The 17,078-nt window shown below is 46.8% G+C and overlaps 3 protein-coding genes across 6 annotated transcripts in view; 1 reads left to right on the top strand and 2 right to left on the bottom strand.

Moving 5' to 3' along the window:
• Nucleotides 1–32: 32 nt before the first annotated feature.
• ZFAND2B (zinc finger AN1-type containing 2B) lies at nucleotides 33–3,155 on the bottom strand. 4 transcript variants are annotated; one of them, XM_006082538.3, is made up of 10 exons: nucleotides 3,049–3,155; nucleotides 2,863–2,938; nucleotides 2,496–2,590; nucleotides 2,218–2,349; nucleotides 1,936–2,087; nucleotides 1,590–1,685; nucleotides 1,413–1,473; nucleotides 1,258–1,325; nucleotides 644–716; nucleotides 33–437 (listed from the first exon to the last, which is right to left on the bottom strand). In XM_006082538.3, exons 2-10 carry the CDS (start codon nucleotides 2,915–2,917, stop codon nucleotides 393–395), a joined length of 777 nt encoding a protein of 258 aa, XP_006082600.1. In that variant the 5' UTR covers nucleotides 2,918–2,938; nucleotides 3,049–3,155; the 3' UTR covers nucleotides 33–392. The 4 variants fall into 4 exon arrangements, with proteins under 4 accessions (XP_006082600.1, XP_006082602.1, XP_023617318.1 ...); XM_006082540.3 differs by having other exon boundaries at nucleotides 33–324; XM_023761550.1 differs by having other exon boundaries at nucleotides 2,863–2,935; nucleotides 3,049–3,096.
• A 9,452-nt stretch (nucleotides 3,156–12,607) lies between these two features.
• RETREG2 (reticulophagy regulator family member 2) lies at nucleotides 12,608–16,902 on the bottom strand. Its single transcript, XM_023761542.1, has 7 exons — nucleotides 16,829–16,902; nucleotides 16,327–16,462; nucleotides 15,839–15,923; nucleotides 15,404–15,547; nucleotides 15,118–15,212; nucleotides 14,823–14,958; nucleotides 12,608–14,339 (listed from the first exon to the last, which is right to left on the bottom strand). The coding sequence occupies exons 3-7, from the start codon at nucleotides 15,855–15,857 to the stop codon at nucleotides 13,705–13,707; spliced, it is 1,029 nt and encodes a 342-aa protein (XP_023617310.1). The 5' UTR covers nucleotides 15,858–15,923; nucleotides 16,327–16,462; nucleotides 16,829–16,902; the 3' UTR covers nucleotides 12,608–13,704.
• CNPPD1 (cyclin Pas1/PHO80 domain containing 1) overlaps nucleotides 16,478–17,078 on the top strand; it is an 8,318-nt gene continuing 7,717 nt past the window's right edge. The window contains exon 1 of the mRNA XM_023763368.1: nucleotides 16,478–16,546. Coding sequence (XP_023619136.1) covers nucleotides 16,478–16,546 — 69 coding nt within the window. The remainder of the gene's footprint in view (nucleotides 16,547–17,078) is intronic.

Below are 17,078 nucleotides of genomic sequence, written 5' to 3'. Positions count from 1 at the left end.
TGGAAAAGAGAAAGAAACACACCACTTGGATGTGCTATTAACTACCAATATCCTTTATTCCTCCCAGGACCCTCCCTGTCCCTACACATGCAGGCAGCCCCAGTGTAAGGGGGATGACATGATGCAGGGAGTTGAGTGGGGCCTGGCCAGCATCCCCGAGGGCCCAACCAGGGAACAGTTCACAGCTGCTATCTCCCACGTAGCTGGAGGGCCAGCAGGGCCTTCTATAGACTGAGTTCCACAGTTGTTTCTCTTGATACTCCCTGGAAACAGCCTTTACGTCATTCCTCGTCTTCACTCCAGGTTGCTCTTGGCCTCCTCTCCCTGTGGACCTTAGAGATGTGAGGGCCACAGTCCTCCTCAGCTAAGCCTCCCTCCCCAAGCCCAAGGCCCTAGCACAGGCTGCAGTTGGACGGCTTCAGGCTGCGGCTTTGGGCCTGGAGCAAGGAGAGGGGGAGGGGAAGACAGGGTGTGATGTCATGGAAATGAGGGGGCAGTCCTCACTTCCAAGCTCAGCATGGGCCGGAGTCATACTGAAAACGAAAAGATAACCACCATTCCAAAACTTTCAACCACTTGGAAGAACCCCCAAAACTCCTTACTCACTCCCAGTGCAGGACCCATCTCTACCCCATCCTCATACCTGCTGCCGTCGGTACTCTGCCTCACTGGCTGACAGTGCTTGTGCTAAAGCTAAGTCTTCTTCCTCCTGAGAACTGGGAGAGAGGAGCAGCTTAAGTTGGATGACAATAATATCTAAAATATAAGCATCTGATCTGTTAGGCACCATTGTGTTGAACACTTGAGTATTATCTCAATTTCTATACAACCCTACAATATAGGTATTAGTATGATCCCATTTTATAGAGGAAATTAAGACCCTAATGGGTTAAAAAAAACTTGTCAAACGTCATATAGTTAGCTTAATTTTGGACTCAAGTACTTAACTATTACCTTTTTTTTCTTTTAATATATTTTTATTGCTTTCAGAGAGGGAGGGAGAGGGAGAAAGAGAAAAATCAATTATGAGAGAGAATCATTGATTAGTTGCCTCCTGCACACCCCCCAACTGGGGATCAAGCCCAGAACCTGGGCATGTTCCCTGACTGGGAATCAAACAGTGACCTCCTGGTTCATAGGTCGATGCTCAACCACTGAGCCATGCTGGCCAGGCCTAACTATTATCTTGCAACAGATCAGAGTGTTCCCACCTATCTCTTTCCCACAACCCATCCTCTTTCACCAGAGAGTAGGTACCTTGGGACCTGGGGTTTGGTCTCTGCCAGGGACAATTCCAGGGCTCGCTGCAGAGCCTCATCCTCACTCTGCAAAAAAAGAGAAACAAGACCAGTTGCCTTGGACTTTACTCTGTGTGGGTTTGCTTCTGTCTGTTCAACCTCTGCTCAACTCACCAAGCCATTCTGCAGAGCAATCACTGGAGGGGCAGTCCATGATGGAGACTGGGCTGTGGCTCTAAGGCAGACATTCAGGAGGCAGAGGTCAAAAAAAAAAGAAAGAAAGAAAAATAAAAGAGGCAGAGGTCAGAGAGATGAAGGAGGAAAAGGGAGAGAAGAAATGGGGAGGCCTACCTGCTGGGAGAGGTAGATGAAGGCAAGGTTCGACTTGGGCTGGGGACGGTGCTTGTAGAAGAAGCCAGACCTTGTGTTCTGGAGATGGCAGCAAGTCTGTAGGGAAGAGACATTCGTGGCATGTGTCCTAGAGTAGTCAGCTCGCATGCTCCAACCAGGCTTTACCAGGGAACTCAGGAGGGAGCTCCTCCAAACAGTCTGGAAAAATACGCACTTAAAAAGGAAGTTAAGACTCCCTAGTCAAAGAGGACAGGGTGCAAACTTCCCAGCTTGTAGTTATAAAGACAGTCCGTTCAGAAGGATGGAACGGTCCCATAGGTTAAGTAGAAGACTTGGCTGCAATTACCCTGCCAGGCTGGTTGGGTGCCCCTTCCCAGAGCAATCATGGTCCAGTGGGTGACGATGCTTGATGCAGAAGTTTCGGCCACAGCGTTCACAGGTCAGTTTCATCATTTCCCGCTGCCGGCAGCCAGAGCGTTCACACTTATTGGTGAAGATCTGAAGTGGAGTTGGGAAGGTTTGTCTCTGCTGAAACTGACCCCCTTTTCCAAGCCAGTAAGAATAGTTGTTCAGGTGTCCAAGCATCCATAAGCCCAGCTGGGTCATGGCCAACCCCTCCAATGCTTACCTTACGTTTTTGCTGTGCTGGATCCGAGCGACAGTCTCGGTCAATGTGCTCCCCGACAGCGCGGTCAGGGGGCTCCCCTCTGGCCACAGGCACAGGCACATTACAGAGTGGGCAGACAGGTACTTGGATATCCTATAGTTAAGGAACAGAGCTCAGTCTGTGACCCACTCCCACTTCAACCAAATCTCTGGTCCTGAAAGAAACTCAGACAATAAAGGAGAGGAAGCAGGAGGCAGAGGAATTGCAGGGATTCCGCATGCCTCCTCCATCACCCTCACCTTTTGGTAAGCAGATCCACAGTGATGCTGAGCATAGGCCACATGGTCTGCACAGAAGATGCCCGAGCAGGCGTCGCACTTGAGCGGCAGAAAATCTGCAGGGAATATGTCAGACTGCAGGTCCAGCGGGACCCTGACATCGTTCCGGGTCACTCAAGCCTTCCACTCCGAGGAAGGAAAACACCACCTTGTTTGCAACAAACCACCCGGCTCTAGTCCACTCTCCTTAGCCACGCCCCCTTTGATACCGTCCCAACTTCGAGCCCGCCCCTCCCGGCATTCCCAGCCCCCTGAGCCCACCCTTCGTCTCGTCTGCAGCTCCAAGCCCCTCTCCACCCGGTCCCACCCCCTCGCGCTCCGCCCTCACCCAAGCGCTGACAGCTCGGCTCGGAACAGTGCGCCCCGAGATCCGGAAACTCCATCGCTGGGCCGGGCGAGGCCTGCTGGGAGAAGAAGAAGCGATGCTGAGCATCTCTAGGGCTCCCGCTCCGGGTCCGGACTCTGGGGGGGCTCCCTGCCCCTCCCCATCCTCTCTCCCGCCCAGCCGTGTTACCGGAGCCTCTGCGCCTCCCGGTCCAAAGGTCCCACTCCTCCCCCAGCGCGCACGGGCGCACTGACGTCATCGCGCAGGGCGGCACATCTCGCGCAGTCGCAGGGCGGCCGAGCGGGCGGAGCCCGCCCGTGAGTGGGAGGGGGTCGCAGACTGAGCCCTGTTCCTCAGCTGTAGGCTATCCAAGCACCTGTCGCCCACCCTGTAACGTGCCTGTGCCGGGCTAGGCGGTCCTGCGCCGGGACTTAGCTCCGCGTAGGGCGAAAGGACCCGCGAAGCCGAGCACAGGTGATTTGTTGGGGAAGGAGGATTGGGGTGGATTGGGATCTTTCACAAGACGGTCCTTCGCCCACTTCTCACTCTACACCTAGCCATTTCATTCGCGGCCACGGCTGCACTTCCTCTCCACCAGCTGACTCCCATATTTCTCCAAAGTACTGATTTCTCTCCAGAGCTGTAGATCCTTCCTCCAGGCTTCGCTCTGACGCCCTTTCTGTAAGGCTCCCGGAACCATCCCCAGTCTGAGCTAAGCACACCGGCTATGTGACCTCCCCGGGTCTGTTCCAGCATCCGTGTCATCTTATTGTAATCAGATGTTTACACACACAAATATACTGGGAAGTCAGGAACCACGCCTCCCTGGTTCTGTTAGGTTCCTGGCACCCAGCGCGGTGCCTTGAACTGTGTGACTTCAGTGTGAATGCGAATTACCCACAGAGCTGGTTTTAAATGCAGATTCCTGGGTCCCGGAGCTTCTGATTCGGGAGGAAGCACCCAAGCACACAGATGATCCATGTACAACACACTTTGAAAAACGTGAGACTTGAATATTCAGAGTGCATGTTAAATATTTCTGGAACGAGGCATGAGAGTCACCGGACTGATGTTCTGCTTTTCCTCCGGCAGCTTCCAGCTTCAGCACATTTTGCTTCTCACATGCCTCTCTGGCCCCTCATGACTGGGAATGGTCGTACCCTTAAATTTATCTTCCCATAAATTTGACCATGAGAACACATAAGCTTAGAGTTGAGCAATGTCCTCCAAAATGGAGGGTTAACCCAGGCCACAATTGGAAATGAGAAGACACTCCCTTCTTATTCTTCCCCTCTCTCCCCCCTCTAACTTTTGGCTCTATTTCCCGATGTGTTTGCTTCTTCCGAATCCTTCCACGTGCCTGCCACTGGATGATACATTCAAAGAAAAAGACATACAGGGTAATATGGCAGTACTTTCCAGGGTTTGACAAGTGTTATTCAAGCCAAAACCTAAGGGGTGAGTATATTTTGGCTAGGTGAATCCAAGAACGAAAGGAATGTGGTGGAAGGAGATGGCATTCCAGGCAGAGGCAACAGCAGGGACAAATGAAAACAAGAGAGAACAAGGTCCTTTAAATGAGCTTTAAAAAAAGCTGGGGGTATCTGAATCTTATGGTATATGAGGCAGGCTAGAAGGGAAATGAAACGAGAGCTAGCAGAGGCCAAATCACCTCAGGTACTGGAGGCCAGTTAGTATTGAGAATTTTAACATAAATACAATGAGAAACTATAAATAGTTTTAAGCTGGGAGCGACATGATCAGATTTGTATTTTGGAAAAGTCACTTTGGCTTCAGAGTAGAGATTGGAGGAAATATGAGATTGGAAGAAAGGAGACCAGGTAGGAAGCTGTTGCTGTAACCCAGGCAAGACATGATGATGGTCTGGACCAGAATGGGGACAATACTTAGGTATAATGAAAACTCAGTAGAGAGGTTAGATATAAGATAGATTTTTAAAAATAAGTAGCTTTCAAGTGTGTCACTGTAAGAATAAAATGGAAAAAATAAATTATATTTCTACAGTAATCACAAAGTACACATAGTCCCTGATTTATGATGAATTTATGATTTTTCAACTTTACGGTAATGCAAAAGCCATAGATGATCAACAAAAACTGGTTAGACTAAACTATGATGATCGGTAGGTTAAAGGCATTTTTTGTATGTCTTTATTGATTTCAGGGAGAGGGAGAGAAAGAAGCATCAATGATGAGAGAATCATCAATTGGCTACCTCCTGCATGCCCCTCCACTGGGGATCAAGTCTGCAACCTGGCCATGTGTCCCAACCAGGAATCAAACTGTGACCTCCTGGTTCATGGATTGATACTCAACCACTGAGCCACACCAGCCGGGCTTAAAAGGCATTTTTGACTTAATGGTATTTTCAATTTACGGTGGCTTTATAACCCCATCATAAATGAAGGAACGTCTATATTCAGAATAATGTTTTTAAAAGACAAATTCCAACTTTATCTGCAAGAAATACTTTGACCTGTTCTATGCAAAAATTTCAACCAGTTAGTATATGGGACATCTTTGACCAATCTTTCAGGGAAATTCTGGCAGCTGCTTCCCTTAATCTGTCCTTATGCCCTGAGGTAGGCTGTGAGCGGCCATGTTTCCACATATGGAATGATGTACCTCAAAATTGTCCCTCTAAAGGTCAGGAGGCTGGGATGACTTGTCTTCTATAAAAATTGGGAGTTATGCTGGGGGTGATAAATCCCCCAGGCCCACCTCGCTCAACCATCCTACACCTGCGTGCAAGCTGACTAAGCTGCAGAGACTTTGAGGAAAGCCCAGGACAGAAGTGCTGAGGCTGTGCTTTGAGGTGGGAAGCCATCAGAGCTCAAAGGAACTGTCCACAGCAGCAGCTGAAGTCAGAAATAGGCCAAGTAGAGGTAGAACAGAGCACCAAGAACACCTGCTATATTTAGCCAATCGGATTCAGTTTGAAATCTAGGCCAAGAGATCAATGTTCATAATACCATTGGGCCTGTAACATATGAGTGATGGGATGTCCATCTGTCATACTGTCACACTGACAGAGGGACAGGAAGAGATTGTTATCTGCAATACTTTGATGGGTCACAGTGAGCTCCATAAAAATAGATTGATCTTGTAGTTCATACACATGGATTTAAGTTACATCATTACCTGACTCCTTTGCATCCTCCCAAAGTCCGCAATCCCCAACAAAACTGTGGCTAACTGCCATTGCTTCATTGGTTTCACTTTGTCTCTTAAGATGGTTATAAGTTATACCATTAGATTCAGGACACTGTATTTCTCAAGGCTTTGTCAGAATCTCTGGTCACAACCTGAAGTCAGGCGATTCTTGATCCAGGTGTGCACCTAGAGGCCATCTGTCGTGAGGATTCAGCTTTTGGCCTAGGGCTAGGCCCTTTAGAAAGACAATCGTCAAAGATCTAGTCATTTGTGAATTCCAAGACTCCGTATCTGTTAGATCCAGCATTAATCCTGTTGGATTTAAAATTATGAAATTGCTAATGTGTGCCTTTTTTAACTAAAAAACACACACAATAATCACACACAATAATTTTGTATGATTTAATCTAACCTAAGCAGCACATGTCACAGCCAAGAATTATTTTTCTGACCATCTGTCTAATCCTCAGTCTGCTGGGTTTTGGAACCCAGACATGTCAGCAAACAATCACTGTCTGAGAGTGTGGTTTAAAGTCCATACACCTTAAAATCAGGTGTGCCAAATTTCTAACTTCCACCATTTCCTGCTAATCATGTCTATGAAGAACATATTAGGGTAGCTGTCATGTCCTGATTTCAGTCAAGCAGCCATAAAAGTTAGTGTGGTGAGGAACTGAGTGTGCCATTTTGGAAGCAGATCCTCCAGCCCTAGTCAAGCCTTCAGATGACTGCAGCCAGCCCTGGCTTACATCTTTATTGCAGCCTTGTGGGAGACCTTGAACAAGAACCATCTAGCTAAGCTGCCCTCAGGTTCCTGAGCCTTAGAAATAGTGTGAGAACATGTCTGTTGTTTTAGGATGCTGTTTTGGAGTAATTTGTTATGCAGAAATAGGTAATCAATACACTTTGGTATTGACACTTTTTTCCGACTTGTATGACACATTCAGAAATGTGTACAGGTCAATGAATTTTCATGAATTGAACACTCCCACATAACCAGCACTCAGATCAAGAAATAGAACATTACTACGCTGGCCGATGTGGCTCAGTTGGTTGGGCACTGTCCAAGCACCAAAAGGCCAGTTTGATTTCAGGGCACATGCTCAGGTTGTGGGCTCGATCCCCTGTAGCAGGTGTACAGGAGGCAGCTGATCCATGTTTCACTCTCACATTCATACTTCTCTCTTTCTCTCCCTCTCCCTTCCTTTTTCTCTAAAAAAGTCAATAAAAATATTTTTTAAAAGAAATAAAATATTACCAACCCTCAGAAAACCCCCTCCAGTCACGGCTTCCCTTCCCCCAAGAGTAGCTACTATCTTGACTTCTAACAATATTAATGTACTTTATATAAATGTAATCATATATATTCTTTTGCATCTATTTTCTTTTACTCATTTTATGTATGAGATTCATCCATATTTTTGTACTTACAGTTTATTCATTCTGTTTAGTTATCTGAATATACTACAATGTATTTATCCATTGCACAGAAAACTTCTGTTATATTTACCATATGTATTTCTCCCTAACATTTTGCCACATTTGCTATATTATTTTCTCTCTCTCTCCACATACATCATATATTAATATACTCATTCTTATTTATTTATATTTCCAAACCATTTGGTACAATTTACAGAGAATATAACCCTTTACCTCTAAAATATTCAAAATGTGCCCTAACCAGTTTGGCTCAGTGGATAGAGCATCAGCCTGTGGACTGAAGGGTCCCAGGTTCAATTCCGGTCAAGGGCATGTACCTTGGTTGCGGGCACATACCCAGTAGGGCGTGTGCAGGAGGCAGCTGATCGATGTTTCTCTCTCATCGATGTTTCTAACTCTCTGTCCCTCTCCCTTCCTCTCTGTAAAAAATCAATAAAATATATTTTTTAAAAAATATTCAGAATGTGTATCCTACAAATAAGGATATCCTCATATATAATCAAAGTGAAATGATAAAAATCACAAAATTTGATCTTGAGACAATCTTTTTTCTAATATACAATTTATATTCAAGTTTTACCAGTTGTCCTAATAGTGCCCTTCATAGTAAGTTTTTCTCCCATCCAGGTTCCAATACAAGATCACATCTTGCAACTATTGTCATGTCTCTTTGATCTCTTTTTTAATCTTGAATACTCCTTCAGTTTTGCATTATCTTTTGTGAAATTGATATTTTTGGAGTCAACTCACTTTTTATACTTATTCCATTTCTGCAGTCACATTTTTTTCAAGCAAACACTAATACATATAATTGAATTTTTGATCAAAATATTTAGTTGCGCCCAGCTGACATGGCTCAGTGGTTGAGCATCGACCCATGAGCACAAGGGGTCACGGGGATTCCCAGTCAGGGCACATGCTGGGGTTGTGGGCTCAATCCCCAGTAGGTGGCATGCAGGAGGCAGCTGATCGATGATGTTTTTCTCTCTCATTGATGTTTCTATTTCCCTATTCCTCTCCATTCCGCTCTCTCTAAAAATCAATAAAAACATATTAAAATATTTAAGTTGAATTTAAATAGTTTGGTCAAATTTGGTTTTGAAATAATTTAATAATTTAATGCAATCACAAGATCAAGCTGATTGTGCAAACTTAAACTCAGAAAGGCCTTTAGCTTTGAAACCATCAAATATGAACCTCCAAATCTAGATCACTTTCATTGCCTTTAACCTAGTCCAGGAACAAAGAACTACAAGTTTGTCAGTGGGTTATTTTCACTTAGCTACCATTCACTCTAGAACAGTGGTCAGCAAACTCATTAGTCAACAGAGCCAAATATCAACAGTACAACAATTGAAATTTCTTTTGAGAGCCAAATTTTTTAAACTTAAACTATATAGGTAGGTACATTGTTATTAACTTAATTAGGGTACTCCTAAGGCGTAGGAAGATCCACACACAAGGGGCCAAAGAGCCGCATGTGGCTCGCGAGCCACAATTTGCCGACCACGGCTCTAGAACAATAACAGAGACAAGATATTTATTGTCAACAGGTATGTACCAACCACCCATATCTATTTATATTGGCTGCTTCAATAGTTAGGACTCCAGTACTTTAGTCCAACATACATTTATTGAACATCCACTATGTGTCAAGCACTGTGTTAAGTTCTGGGAATATTCAGATGATTAAGACAGAGTCCCTGCCCTCAAGAGTAAGTAGTAAAGTGGAAGTTATACATGTACACATATACCTATGTACCCCATACACCATACACCATACTTATACAGAGAGAATGAAGATTCTATGTGATATGTGGAAAAATAGAAGTATACTGAGGGAGCACAAAGAGAGCAGGTCTGATAGGGGCAGGTGACATGGGACATCAGGGAAGGCTTTGTGGATGAGGTATAGCCCAAAATATACTTTAAAAGACAAGTGAAGCCCTAGCCAGACTGGCTCAGTGGATAGAGCGTTGGTCTGCAGACTAAAGGGTCCCAGGTTCAATTCTGTTGAAGGGCACAAGCCTGGGTTGCAGGAGGCAGCCAATCAATGATTCTCTTTCCTCATTGAAGTTTCCATCTCTCTCTTCCTCTCTGTAATAAATAAAATACATTTTACATTTTAAAAGACAAGTTTTCCAAGCAGAGGTTAAGGGGTGTGTGTAGAGCAAGGTCGGGAAGGGCAGCATAGCTGAACAGAGAGGACAAGCTGTTTGGGTTGAATGTGTTAAGGTAAAGAATAAGACAAAACATCTTAGGGGCAGATCTCAGGCTTCTTAACCATATCAGGGAGCTTGGATGATGTCTTGTAGCAGGAGAGCCTTTGATTAATAATGAAATAGCAGAAAGGTCATCACATTAGTGTTTTAAAATAATGTAGCCATTTGCTGGGCATGAATTTTGGTGGGGGACACGAGTGTGGGCAGGAAAACTGTCCGAATGGGCCAGATGAGAGATGAAGAGAGTGTGAATTAGGGCTGTCATGGAGGTGACAGAATCAAGAAATAACTTGGACATCAAATTAGCAGCAACTAATGATTAACTGGGTGTGGGATGAGGAAGAAGTTGGCCTTCATAGTTGGTGGTGCCGGCAAGCAAGATGGCAAATACAGAAAAAGCCTATCTGTTTAGGCACAGCGGTGGTGGTGGTGAAGTGCACAGTGGAAAAAGGATGTATCGTTTTTGGAAAGTTGAGGAGAAGGTACCCATAGAACATTCAAGTGGAGATGTCTAATTGGAAGTTCTGGGAAAGGAGCTAAGATTTACAAGTCATTAGCATATGAGTAGAAACTAAGTGGGTGAACACTGAAAGTGCCCAGGCAGAGTACAAAGAAAAGTGAGCCAGTGACAGACCCAATTAAAAAAAAAAAGCATTTAAGGGAGCAGGTGGAGCAAGTCCAAGGAGACTTTAATTCAGCGGTCGCCAACCTTTCTGACCTCACAGATCACCAGTGGTCGGCAGACCACCGGTTGGCGACCGCTGCTTTAGTTGGACACTAAAAGGAAAACATGGTGATATATTGTCCTTCCATAATGGGATGAACAGTTCTTAGAATCTCTGTACTTGATCTTTTGTACTTATAAGGATCATTGAAATCTACTGTTTTGCAATATCTCTTGACCAGAAAAACAATTCTGCCTAGCACTATTATTAATTAATCTCGTCTCAAAGATTTAATTTCTGCCCTCTGAAGTCCTACAGATAACCCTTCAAAGTCTGAAGGCAGCTAATGTGACTCAACTCAGGTCTCTCTCCTGGCATAAACATTCTCAATTCCTTCAACATAGTTCCCATATGACGATTTTCAGCCTTTACCTCTGGAATCTCCTCTCTTGGGAACACTGCAATTTGTCAACTTGTCCACAAGTGTAGCAAGACTCCTCTGGCAGTATTCTAACTTGTGCACAGTACACCATAGGTATCTTCCTCGCTTTGGAGACTATTATTTCCAGTAATGTAGCCTAAAATTAAATTGTTTATGAGCAGCCATATTACATTGTTGGCTATTTGAATGTATAGTTAAGTGCACTGCCCTGCTCACAATATAAACATATAACCAATTCTCCCTCCTCCAGCCTGTACAACTGGTTTTTATTTAGCCTAATTGTTTCACATTTTTGCTCATTTTTCTTTCACTCATATGAAATCTTTCTTTTTGTTCATCTTGGGGCAGGAAATGGCCTGGACACCTGATACAAAATTGTAGACAAACACATAGCAACCATCAGATGAGGGTGAATGTCAAGAATGATCCCTCATGCCCAAGCTGGTTTGCTCAGTGGATAAAGCATCGGCCCGCAGACTGACGGGTCTCAGGTTCTGTTTTTTTCCTTTTCTCAGGTTCGATTCTCGTCAAGGGCATGTACCTGGTTCCTCCGTTGCAGGCTCGATCCTCGGTCCCAGCCAGGGCATGTGCGGGAGGCAACCAAAGGATGTGTTTCTCTCTCTCTCCCCCTCCCTTCCACTCTCTTAAAGATCATTGGAAATATATTCTCAGGTGAGGATTAAAAAAAAAAAAAAAGGACCCTCATGGAATTCCAAACCTATGGTCAATGTTTTGATCCAACTACAGGCTTCTGTCTTCAAATTTCAAGTTTAACAAGAAAATCGATTAAAGGTGGGGTGTCTTTCTGATTGGTTAATTCTCATTTTTAATTACCTATTTATGATTAGAACTGTTTTTCCATTTTCTTCTGAGATCTCTAGATGATGAAAAGTTTCTGTTCCTTCAGTGGAAGTGGGCAGAGACTCAGTCATCCCTGATTTTCTCAGGCAAATATGAAACAAATGGAAAGAAAAAATTTCTCAAAGTTTAGGGGAGATGTGGCATAGAAGCCAACCTCAAAAAGTCAGGTAGCATTGCCACATGGATCCTCCAGCTGGAGGCTGAGGAGGTGAACTCATAAAGGAGGCCATCCGCTTAGTTCTGGGCTTTCTCCAACATTGTTCTTCCCTAAAGAGCAAAGGTTCTGTGTCCATTCTTTGTGAAGTCAAGATATTAGACTGGTTCTCGAGTGTCCATGTCCTTGAGTGTCTCTCCACTTGTGCACTATTAATGGACAGGGGCTTCCTGTTCCAGTGTGATTGCTGGAGCCAGACTGCTTGGGCGTGGATCCTGGCTCCACCCTTTACTAGGACTGTGGCCTTCTGGGACGTTAGACTGTCTACAAAATGCAGTGAATAACAGTGTATCTCAGGATTGTGAGGGGGAAAAAGTATCAGCTCATTTTAGTAATAACTCATTTTAGAAAAGTGCTAAGCATATTTTATGTATTCAATTAGTGGGAGTTACTATTCTTTAAAAAGAGAGGGAGAGAAACATCAATTGGCTGCCTACTGGGAATTGAGACCACAACCTGGGCATGTATCCTGACCTGGAATCAAACTGGCAACCTCCTGGTGCATGGGATAATGTGCTACTCAACCAACTGGGCCACACAAGCCAGGCAATAGATACTATTTCTTTAGTATTACTTGGTCTGAAATCAATTTTGATACAGGTATAGATCCTGCTTGTTTGGTCTCCCCTGTATATATAAACCAGAGCTGAGTTATTGCATGTAGACGGGTAAGAGTGTTAAGGTTGTAGGAAACATAGTAGAAAACAACTGTTACGGAACCAAATTTGTACTGATTGGGAAGACGAGGCAATTTCTTCCTGCATACTTTATTCATATATGCTAAATCTCTCTAAACACATAACCCCATCACGGAAAATAGCTAGGGCTGTTAGGGTAATCCCTGTTTCTTGCCTTGTTTTGCACCAGGTAAATAAACAGGCAGGAATAAGATTGGGGACAAGGAGGTAAGGGGTGAGGATGGCACAGAGCAGAGTGTAGCAAGCAGTTCACAGTAAGGCAAGCAGGTAGGCAACAGCAGTTCTAGCCAATCAGCATTTTATTTTTCCAATCAACACCTGCACAGATGTTACTGTCCACTTCCTCACTCTAGTAGGGGGTTCCACCACACTTGAACTACTCTTGGCCCAGCGGAGCAGGTCTCCTTTTCTTCCCTGGGACAGTAAGAAGCCCCTCCTGCTCACTAACACAGTGCTGTACACGTGCTGTGGGATCCCTGCTCTGCTCCTGTATCTTAAAAGGCTGGGACGAAGTAGGCCAAGGGTGCAGTGGAGGTTCCACAGGCTACAGTAACCTAAGTGCTCAACTACTGGCCTGACCCACCACCCCAGGTTTAGTCTGTACCTCCCAAACAGGAGCCTCCTTAAAGTTTAGCCAGGGAGGTGGAGCTGGCAGAGTGGGGATTGAGCCGCTAAAGACAAGACACAGCAGGGAAATAAAGCAGAGAAGAGCACAGGACAGGAAAGAAAAATGATAAAGTGTCTAAATGAGGGGGACACGAGGACAGACCGGCACAGGTCCCTGAGGATAGGAGGAAAAAGAAAGAGATAGACCACTAGGGTTCAGGGCAGAGTGGAATGAGAATAGAGATGAGGCAGGGAGGCAAGTGCAGGCTGTGGGAAGAACTTCCCTAGCCCTGTTCACATCCACTAACCCAAATGTAAAATTATTTACAAACTTAAAACCAATCCCAGGCACTGTAAGCAGGCCTGGGACAACAGGCAGGCAGGTAGGCAGAAAGTGGACTAGCTATCACCCGACAGCCAGCTTCCCCACGTACTGTTGCTCCTAATAGTAGAGAAAGGAGAAAACAGTGACAGCCCCAGCCAGAAAGCCTTATTACTGTGCCTATAATTTCTTCCATGGCTCATGGCTCTGCCATGGTCTCAGCTTCTTGGTCTGACTGTAGCAGAGAAAGGGTGTTGGGCCCTAGGGGTGGAGCATCAGGGGGCTTTGGGGATGTCTCTGGCCCCAACCCCAGCTCTGCATTCAGCTGCTCCAGCTCCCCCTGATCCAGCAACTCGAAGTCCTCAGAGGCAAGTGCCTCTTCTTCCTCAGGGGCAGGCAGGGGCTGGGGAGAATCCTGGGGAAGAGGTGGGAGCACTGGGAGGGAAGGGACTGGGTCACTTTCAGCAAGGCAAAGTAGAGGTGACAGGGTGCTCGAGGGCGTGGCGGGGTCACCACTCACTGCCTCTGGGCTCAGTGTCTCTACTGGTACTCCAGGGGAGAGCTTTACTTCATCCGTGGGAGAGCCTGCCCCATTGAAGTGCGTGTTCACAAAGTGAAGGGGGGATGAGAGCCGAAGCAAGGTTTCCTTGGCTGCCACAACTTCCTCCTCCTCCTCCTCCTCTTGCTCCTCCTCTGAGTCCAGGTCTTGCTTTGAGAGGACCTCAGGGGGGCCCAGCAGGTTTTCGGGAGGGGCCATCTCTGTCTCCTCTCCCTCCCCCAGCTCCCGGCTCAGGGCTTCCTCTGGCTCACTTGGCAGGCTCTGCTGGTCCAAATCTGTGCAGAAAACAAAGGGTTAGGAATGGGCCTGCTATTCTGAATGGCTGCAATAGACCAATATGTTCAAGACTGAGAACCTGGGCCCCAGCCAGTTTGGCTCAGTGGATAGAGCGTCAACTTGCGGACTGAAGGGGTCCCGGGTTTGATTCCAGTCAAGGGCATATGCCCAGTTGCGGGCTCAATCCCCAGCAGGGGGTGTGCAGGAGGCACCCGATCAATGATTCTCTCATCATTGAGGTTTCTACCTCTCTCTCTGAAATCAATAAAAAAAATATTTAAAAACAAAACAAAAAAAGAATGAGAGCTCGGGACATGGAATGCTGGGCTAGGCCTTAGGTGTTAAGGTCTTTCAGGATCTTGAGGTAGAATCAGAGGGTCAAATCTCCAAAGAAAACAGGTATGGGGCAACAAATAGAGAGCACGGTCAGTATCTCACAACAGGGAACAGGAAGATCGGGAAGGGCAAAGGACTGCCCATACCTTCAGAGACATCAGTTAGTTGTGGAGTTGTGGCCCGGGATACTGAGAAGCCGCCACTCTCCAAGATAGATGCCTCCTCATCTGACAGCTCTGAGTCTGTAATGGCCAAAGCCAGTGCTGTTTTCTTCACATCCACCTGCAGGAGAACCAGGATGAACACAACAGACAAGGGGATAAGAGAACCAGTTTTCTAGGAGCACCCCCTCACCAACTCCCACCCCTTGAGAGGTATCTGCTCTAGACCAGAGATTCCCCTCAACCTTCTACTTGATACCCCATCTCCTTTGGATCTCACCACTGGGGAGAAGCCAGCCAGTTCTGCCTCGCTTTCGCTCTCTGTGTCTGCCAGTGGCTCATCACTTCCAGGGAGTGCGTTCTTCCCTTGCCGCTCTAGAGAAGCAAGAGCACCACGATACTCACCAAGCAGGGACAGTAGTGGGGGGGCAAACCTGGCCAAGGGACTGGAGAATATCTAAATTCTACGGTGTTTTTTTTTTTTCCCCCCTACGGTGTTTTATGAGCCATAAGCCAAAGCCCTCCCTGCGCCCCCCGCCCCCCACCGGGTTACAGGAGCCCCTTACTCCTCTTGTCGTGTTTGTGATGCAGGGTGTCAGCTTCTGCCTTCATGCTATAGTCCAGCTGCATGAGCAGGGGCTCGAGGCGAGTGTACATCCTCTGGATCAGCTCATGATAAACCACCAGGGGCCACAGCAGGATACTCAGCACTAGAGGATAGAGCACCCACTCAGAGCTCCCTATGCTTATTTCCTAAGGGCCCTTATTCAACTGGTCCATGAACAGAAAGGGCTGAAGGAAGACAAGGTCCTTTCCTGAGGCTGTATCCCCTGCCCTCCTCCCCGATGACTCCTCCACTGTTACTAATACTATAGCAGCCCTTGGGAATCTCTATAAATGGGCAACTGAGCAGAGAGAGAGCACAGTCCTCCCTGTAGGTCGGTCCAGGGAAAGATGATAAGGAGAGGGCTTTGGGAAGGGCATGGTTAGACCCTACTCACAGACAATGTAGGAAATCATAATCCCTGGAACATAGTGTCCCAGCACAGCCAACACAGCACAGCCAGAGCAGACTCGAGCACAGAACTGCGGAGAAGAGCACAGGGTCAAAGGACTTGGGCGGAGGTATGTGCCCCACTCATTTGGGCAAGAAATCACTGCTCAGCTGGTGAGAGGAGAGGTATGTCCTCTAGGAATATGGTGATTCAGTCTAGTCAAGAGGATGCCCAAGACCACCACCAGCTCAGGAAGTCTGCATTAGTTGCCACCAAACACCTGTAATTCAAACTGGTCTGCCTTGCAGGAAAGTGTCAGAACATCAGCTTATTCTTCGAGACAAGACTGCCTCCTGTACTAGGCTACCAGCTGTGAATGTTCCTCACGTAGACACTAGGTCTCTTCCTAAAGTGTCCAAGCACTCCTCCCCTCCCCACCCCCACCTCTTCTTCCCCACCTGCAGGGAACTGTTCTATGACATGGGGGAGGTTACCTGAGCTGGATTCTGCCTCTTGTACTGCAGCAGCTCCTGCAGGTGAATCTGGAAGGTGAGCCAGCTCTCAGCCAGGTATCTGCACAACTCGGGCACACTCAGCAGGTGCGGCCGGGCGCCTGACCCCGCACCCTCACTGGGGAGACATGACATGACCCCTGGAGGCCTCAGACACCAGTTTCCTAAGCACTTATATCCCTCTGAGAATGTCAACGAGATCGTCAGTCTAAGGAAATGGATAACCCTACCTCCCAAAGGGAGGCTGTCCTGGTCCAGGCAAGCAAAGCCCAGAGCTCCCAACCCTGTGCCCCCAAAGGAGAAGGCACACAAACACCTGCACAGGAACGGAGAACCAAGCTAATTATCAGTCCATTCACTACGCACTATGCTGGGGTCTGTGCCTACAGAAGCCGCAGTGCTGCCCGGCACCACGGTGACACTGGCACTTTGCAAAGCAAGACAACATGTGGGCATCTGTCTTCAAGAGGCGGCCTGCACTCACCTGTCAGAGTGTGGCTCCTCTGGGGATGATGCTATAGAGAGAGGAGGGGGACAGGTTACTGAGCGGAAGGGGCTCTGGGAGGCGCTCCCCCAGGCGGACGGTCCCAGAGGACAGCCGTCAGATGCCAACTGCAGGGAGCACGGTGGGGTACCGTTTGTATGCACCTCCTGTTTTAGACTTTGCCCTTTTCAAACACAGGAACTACATCTTATTCATGCCCACATCCGAGCAACTGGCACACAGCCTGGCA

The sequence above is a fragment of the Myotis lucifugus genome, unplaced genomic scaffold (assembly GCF_000147115.1).
Source record: "Myotis lucifugus unplaced genomic scaffold, Myoluc2.0 scaffold_3, whole genome shotgun sequence".
Taxonomy (NCBI): domain Eukaryota; kingdom Metazoa; phylum Chordata; class Mammalia; order Chiroptera; family Vespertilionidae; genus Myotis; species Myotis lucifugus.
This window is presented reverse-complemented; position numbering and strand designations above follow the sequence as displayed.

Bases quoted from the DNA above. Each gene is read 5' to 3' on its own strand.
- RETREG2 (XM_023761542.1), bottom strand. The intron at 14,959-15,117 runs GTGAGATCCAAA...GTTCTCCTGCAG, and splicing joins TGGCTGGCTTCTCCCCAGTG to GTGGATGTGAAGAAAACAGC. The intron at 14,340-14,822 runs GTATGGGCAGTC...TTTTCTGCACAG, and splicing joins ACTAACTGATGTCTCTGAAG to ATTTGGACCAGCAGAGCCTG.
- ZFAND2B (XM_006082538.3), bottom strand. From the start codon at position 2,917: ATGGAGTTTCCGGATCTCGGGGCGCACTGTTCCGAGCCGAGCTGTCAG. The intron at 2,591-2,862 runs GTGAGGGCGGAG...TATTCCCTGCAG, and splicing joins GCCGAGCTGTCAGCGCTTGG to ATTTTCTGCCGCTCAAGTGC. The intron at 2,350-2,495 runs GTGAGGGTGATG...CCTTAACTATAG, and splicing joins GTGGATCTGCTTACCAAAAG to GATATCCAAGTACCTGTCTG.